This window comes from Gavialis gangeticus, unplaced genomic scaffold (genome assembly GCF_001723915.1).
Source record: "Gavialis gangeticus isolate Ggan-Ray unplaced genomic scaffold, GavGan_comp1, whole genome shotgun sequence".
NCBI classification, from domain to species: Eukaryota; Metazoa; Chordata; order Crocodylia; family Gavialidae; genus Gavialis; species Gavialis gangeticus.
The window spans coordinates 118,444,044-118,450,535 of record NW_017729022.1 but is presented as its reverse complement, the minus strand read 5'-3'; the positions used below and the strand labels follow the sequence as shown (position 1 = coordinate 118,450,535).

Sequence of the window (6,492 nt, the reverse complement as noted above, 5' to 3'; positions counted from 1 at the left end):
CACTCGGGCACCTAACAGGCTATTCTAGTATGTCATTAAGCAAACCTGACAGGGAACAACCTGGTTGCAGGATGGCTAAAACCTGAACATCAGCCACAGACAAGGCCACTTGTCTACAACTGTAGACAACCAGGGAGTGAAAGGCCCCAGCCATGTCTATCTGAAAGTGTGGTTGGAGGTCCAACAAGGCTGCTTTCCCACACATGGGGGATGGCTTGTCTTCTATAACAGTTCAGCGATGACTGAACTGACTTCCCTGTCATCTACTGGAAGACTGCCAGCCTCATATTGAGTGACTGCTGACAATGCTGACCCTAGGTCCAGCTTGGGTAATTCAGTTCAGCTACCCTAGTGAAATGCTATCACATAACCACACCCCAGGGACAAGAAGCCAAAGCAAATCCCTTCCCACCCCAGGACTGTCATTGTTGGCAGTCAACATGAAGATAACAGCCTTCCAGTGAATAGGGAAGTCATCACTGAGTCCAGGGGTGACTGAAGAGGCCAATCTGAGATCTACATGCTCAGCTGCAGACATGGCATACAGTTCCAGGGGAAAGGAGTCAATCCTGGCGATGTCAAATCACAGCTGTTTCCCTTTGCTTCTCTTGCCTACTCACCTCTGTAGTGAAGCAAGTTAGCTTCAAATGGTCAATACCTTGTTGTAAGTTATGGTGCCAGTGGGGACAACTCAATGCTTGAGTCTCCCAGGTATTCTAGGTACCCAGAAAGGGGAAACTCAAGGGGGAGCAGAGACATTCAAAGAAAGGTGACTGTTTAACACCCTCCTAGACAAGTGACAGGACCTAAGAAATACAGCAAAGGGAATCCTACAGCCTGCCCAAGTGGCACTTTGCACACCATCCCCCATATCTCTGCAGCCTCCTGGGTGAGGTACTTCACCGCACTGCACTTCAGACCACTCACCTCCAGAGACACATCACTTCCACTCCACACAGCTGTGTCCAAAGTGAAAGTGGCCACCCCGGTGCTATCAGTAATGAGGTTTTGGTTGGACTGGTTGTTCTCTGCCTCGGAAACCAAGATAAGCTCCTGGTTCTTCAGTATGGAGCCATCTCGGCCCAGTGCTTTAATCTGTGAGGAGAAGCAGGGAGAGAACAGCAGTGTCATGCAAACTTTTGACCAGCTAGACCTCCTCCTGAGGAGATCAGGGAAAGGGGTGTCTGTGCAATAGGGCCAGTGAGATTGGGGTGGCTCAGGATAAGGTAACTGCCATTCCCACCCTTCCAGAGAGGAGGACAGGGTGAGAAACAAAGACAATCTCTAGGTATGATAGAAAAGGTGATGCTGAGGGGCTGCCACAGCCTTCCTCTGTCCTTGGCACTAACACCATGTACCATACTTTGGGTTCCCTCTAATACCCACTCACCTTCCCACTGTAGGGGTGTCCTGGATGATAATATCTGTCTAAATCCTCAAAACTCAGTGAACCAGCTTGCTCAGACATAGGTGCAACATGAGTGGTGTTTGCTTCCAGCCCTTTGGGAGACAGACAAGATGTGCAGTGAGCCAGTGAACAGATCTGCCCATCAGCCATGGCCTGAACCCAGAGCATCACAGGAAACAAGTGGCAAAATACCCCACCTCCAGTCTTATCATTATAAAAGGGAAGGTGGCCGCAATGCAGCTGAAGCCTGTCTGCAATCCTTGTGTGAGAGCCTGGGTAGGAGCACAAGAGCTAAAAACCCCTCTTTGGCTAACGGAAGAGTCCCATGCCTACAAGGACTCCAGAGGCACAGGGGCTCATAGAGTGCTGCAGGGGACAGAGCATGTAATTCAGCAGCATGGTGCAGAGGGCATTGTCCATCCATGGCCAGTGGAACAGTCCATAGTCCCAGCAGGGCTCAGAGTCAACAAGAAACTCAGCAAAGACAAGGTAGTAGGGCAGGCCCCACTGTGAATCTCCAAATGTAAGAGGCTGCCCTGTCCATCTCAGAGATGGTTCCAGATGAATTGTTTCCATCTTCCACCACCCCCTGAGAGCTTCATTTTTAAGGAAAGGAGAAGCAGGAAACACCCTTGCATGCACATGTGCAAGCACACTGCTCAGTTAGCAAGCCTCATGGTTTACCTGTTCCAGCTTCCACCAGTGTGGCCTTCACCTCTATGCTGTGGCAAAACCTGTAGTTGACCAGGTTGAAGAAGGACATGTTCACAGAGGCTGAGATGCAACCAGTTTGATCGGTCTGGAAAATGGGCAAGGAGCACTCATGACAATTGCTGACAGGCAGCCTCACACCTGGTAACCCAGAGGAAAGCCACAGGCAGATGACTAACCTGCTGGGTGGCAAAGGCTCAGGCATGCTAGACTTGCTCAGGGTGTAGTGAGCAGTGTTACTGGATGTGGAGGTGGGACTGTGGAGAAGGCACTGTTCTCTCTGACTCAACAGATACCCCCATGCAGCACCCTGGTGCCAGGGCCCTTTGGGAAGTGCCCACTGTGCCGGGTTGGCATTATCCTCTCTGTCACATTCATCTGCCCTGTCCTGCTTGTTCCCTCTCCCCACCTGCTCCCACCACCCTCTTAGACAGCCTTCCTGCTACCTCCTCACCTGGCCTGTGTACTTCCAGCAGAGGTCTGTGAGAGTTGATGACATGTGGTCAGTGTACCAAATGCTGGTTTTCTGACACACAGAGGCCTGGATTGTGCCCTGGACAGGCTTCCCATATGTGTACCTGCCCAGGAAGGAAAACCAGAGATTAGATGTATTCCAACTTCTGCCCTCACTCCACTGCCCTCTTTTTCCCTTACATGAATGGGCATGTATATATTAATATGCCCTGCAGCACCGCTTTCTATGTAACTTGCACAGCTCTGCCAGCACCCTTCTCTGATGCCCTGCAGCCCCACTGCTATTCCAGCCCTAGGAACCCCACACAGCTCTGTAGTTACAACCCATTTTGGCTCACAGTGACTTTCTGCTCTGCTCCTGGAGTCTAAATGGGGAGGACCTACCTCCCAGTTGGGACACTGCTGAACATAGCCGTCCACTGGGAGCTGTGCTGGGAGCCACCAAAATGCTTGGATCAGTTTGTGAAAAATCTTTGTTGGAGCTCAGAGCCCCCAGAGCTAGAGCTAAACCTTCCCAGCCACTGTTTGACAGGACCTCACACACTTGCTGGTCCACTTCTCCCTTCAGTCTTGTCCAGGGATCCTCCAATCTTACCTGCCACAGACCTTCAGTGGAAAAGCTGTGTCATACGTGAAGACGTGGGCAGGCTCTGTCACCATCACTTCAAACTTGGGTAGCACTGGGAGAGAGGAGATATGAGAGGGAGGGTTCAGAAAGGAAGCAGGCTGGCAGACCAGCCCTGAGCTTGGGCAGCCTCAGCAATGGCATGCCCCATTTGCCCCTTAAGCATAACCCAGCGGGATACAGGCTTCCCTCACAATGGGGCTCCCCAGGGGCTACTGCCAGAGGCTCCTCATGCCCCCTCATCCTCACCCCCACCATACCATACTCCTCCACAGTGAAGGTGCTGGAAGTCCCCCTGCCAGGCACGCTGATGGTATAGCGCCCCAGGGGCAGCTCAGCAGCCAGCTGGAAGGACAGTTGTGTGATGCCTCTATCCGGTCTCACATCAAGCCACTGGCCAATTCGATTACGGTTGGGATCCTGCCTCCATCAAAAGAAACCAGATCAAAGTCCCTCCTTGCCCTCACTCCCCATGCACCCACTCTGCTGCTGCAGTCTGAGAGATGGGCTCAGAGACGGCCCTGTCTGATCCTGTTTCTTGCTTTTCAGGGGCTGCTGCAGGGGTGAGTGCAGCAGAGGCTGAGGTCCACATCTGCAAGGCTAGCACCAGGTGAGCAGAGCTGCCTTATAGGCCATACCATTCCTGGAGCTGGGAAAGTAATGGGCACTGGAGTTGCCTGCCTGACTGCCACGTGGGCTGGCTCTGTCATTTCCTTGGCTCTGTGGGTTTGCGTCCCAGCCCTGGCCTCTGGCTCTCCCAGGGCTGGTGGGGACTGAGAATACTCTGAACACTGAGCAGGAGTCAGGCTGGTGTGGTACTGTCCCTAGGTCACTGAAGAAGCCAGGGCACATACCCCACGAGGCTGAACCACCTGTGTTGTGCTGTGGGGCACCCAGTCTCTACCCCACATTCATTCTCCTCTGGGCTGCTGGGAAGACAGGAACACTACAGGGCCCAGCCTGCCACCCAGACTTGGGATTGCTGGGCAGGACACATCATCCCAGGTCTTGCTTTTCATTGCCTGGGGTGAAGGGGAGCTGGGAGTGCTGAAGAACCAGGTGCCATGAGACTATGGGTGCTCAGCATCTCTGAAGCTGCATCCTAATCTTGCTCTGCTGCTTGTATGCGAAGGACCAGAGACAATAAAGGCATCTTGCGGCATACCAGGGGACACTCACCTTCAGCTCCACCAGTGGGTACTGAAAAAGAGAAGCAGAGGGAATCTCTGTGAGTCACCTCTATGCTGTTGGCAGGAACAGGAATCCTTCTCCCCCCTGCCACATCCAGCTTCATAGTTCACTCCATGGGTGCCGGACTGCAGTTAAGGCACGTAGCTGCCACATCCTGTCTCCACTGCCCCCACTGAGTTCTGAGTAACATGGCTATGACAGCGTCTGGCAGGGGACAGGGGGAGGTGCACCTGTGTGTGCCGTCATACCCCCTCTGGCTGCGTGCAGTGAGCTCGCTGCACTTTGTGGCTTGTCAGCAGAGCTTCCAGCAAGACCCAGGGGGTGAACATAGACACCACTCACTTCCCACAGTGGCAGGGGAAAGGGAGAGTGTGGAGCATTCACCCCCTGAGTTCTGCTAGCAGCTGCAGTGACAAGCTGGTGAGCTCAGAGAGCCAGAGGGAGATGCAGCCGCACACCCTGCACCATCTCAGTAGAGGCCACAGTAGGAGCCTGGCTGTCCCACAGCACTGACCCACACTGGCCCCTCCCATTCCTCTTGAGGCCTGGGAGCACCCAGCTACTGATCCAAGCCTTTTGTCAGATCTCCTGATGCCATCCCCACATCTCTCCACAGCCTCCAGAGGAAGCTGATTATAGAAGCATTAGAAAGTAGCTGAGGCTCATCTGCCTTCCTCAGTCTCCCGTACAAGTTTCCCAAGGGCTTGCAACCTGCTAATCGTTCTGCCAGTCTCCTGGGGAGCTTCAGGTGCTTTGGTTTCTGGGAACAGCTGGCCACAATGCTTAAAAAGCAGGGTGCACTGGCAGCTCCTAGGAACTGCCTGATCCTGGTTTGGAACTGAGTCCAGGCTGGGTTATAACAAGATGGAAGTTTACAGAAGATTGCTGAGGTTTTCCCCTTCTCTGAAACCCAAATTCCTGCAGGTACTGCAAGGTGCCATGCTGGCAGTGCTTCCAGAGTCAAGCCGCCTGCCCCAAAGACAAGGGTGGATGGCAGGGGAACAACAAAGCAAGGTCCCCTCCTGCCTACTCCTTATGACCCCCATCCTCCTCTGTACTCTCTCTCTTCTTCCATCTCTCCCTCCCTGCAGCTTTACTCACCACATCATTCAACGGGATGAAACTGCTGTTCAGAGTGACGATGCGGAACCTCACTGCAATGGGACAAAGCACATTAGCAGCTCTCTGCTTGATCTCCATGCACAGCTATCAGTCCCTCCCCACTGGCCTTGGCTGCACACAGGTTTGAGGCCCCCTATCAGGCTGTTACCTGAATCAACATCATTTCTTCCTCATAAAATAGCTGGGAACATAACAGGCCTTAGACAGGTGGGAGTAAGGAGGGGAGTGGAAAGAGAAGAAAAGGAGTACATGAGCTCAGGAGATGGAGGTTGGGGAGAGAGGTAGTATCTGTCATTTCACTGCATTTGTTCCATGTGGTTTTGAGATGAAGGCCTGTACACACACCCAGATACCAAGTGAGCAGGTCTCTACAACACCTGGCTCCTTACCCAGCTGGCCTGGAGTATAAATGGGCTTGTCCGTCTGCACAAAAGTACCGCTGTTGATACTCTGGATCAGGACTTGTTTCTCATCTATCTTATTCTCGTCCACAAACATCTGGATGTGGACAACTTCCTTCACGCCCCCTTCAGGAGGTGGGACCTGGGTCACACAGGAAAAAAAAACCTCTGGTTAACTCCTGCCCAAATCAGGTATTCACGTGATTACCTGATGGGTGTGGGCTCGTAGCACATTTGCTCTGGAATAATTTACCGCGGATTTTACTCTGTAGCAAAGAGCTGGCTCACAACCCGCCCTCCCAAACTCAGGGCTCGAAGTAGGTGCTACTGCAGCACCTGGCCACTAGGTGGCAGAGGAGTCAGCATGCACTGAAGGAAAGTTGTGCCTGAATGAAGCTGGCAATATCAGTGGACACAGAGAATTATAGAAAATTAGGGTTGGAAAGGAGCTCAGGAGGTCATCTAGTCCAACCTCTTGCTCAAAGCAGGACCATCCCCAACTAGATCATCCTAGTCAAAGCTTTGTCCAGCCAGGTCTTAAAAACTTCCAAGGATGGAGA

At 52.8% G+C, this 6,492-nt stretch overlaps 1 protein-coding gene across 5 annotated transcripts in view; it reads right to left on the bottom strand.

The window, feature by feature from the left end:
- The window catches only part of A2ML1 (alpha-2-macroglobulin like 1), a 90,699-nt gene that overhangs the window by 61,868 nt on the left and 22,339 nt on the right, over positions 1-6,492 (bottom strand). For 2 of the 5 annotated variants that reach the window (XM_019516051.1, XM_019516052.1), the window contains exons 4-12: positions 5,921-6,074; positions 5,511-5,563; positions 4,398-4,418; positions 3,479-3,638; positions 3,189-3,273; positions 2,574-2,697; positions 2,093-2,207; positions 1,391-1,500; positions 928-1,095 (exon numbers count right to left, since the gene is read on the bottom strand). In XM_019516051.1, coding sequence (XP_019371596.1) covers positions 928-1,095; positions 1,391-1,500; positions 2,093-2,207; positions 2,574-2,697; positions 3,189-3,273; positions 3,479-3,638; positions 4,398-4,418; positions 5,511-5,563; positions 5,921-6,074 — 990 coding nt within the window. Of the gene's footprint in view, positions 1-927; positions 1,096-1,390; positions 1,501-2,092; positions 2,208-2,573; positions 2,698-3,188; positions 3,274-3,478; positions 3,639-4,090; positions 4,295-4,397; positions 4,419-5,510; positions 5,564-5,920; positions 6,075-6,492 lie in introns of those variants that run through there. The other 3 variants (XM_019516053.1, XM_019516054.1, XM_019516055.1) reach the window with 3 other exon arrangements.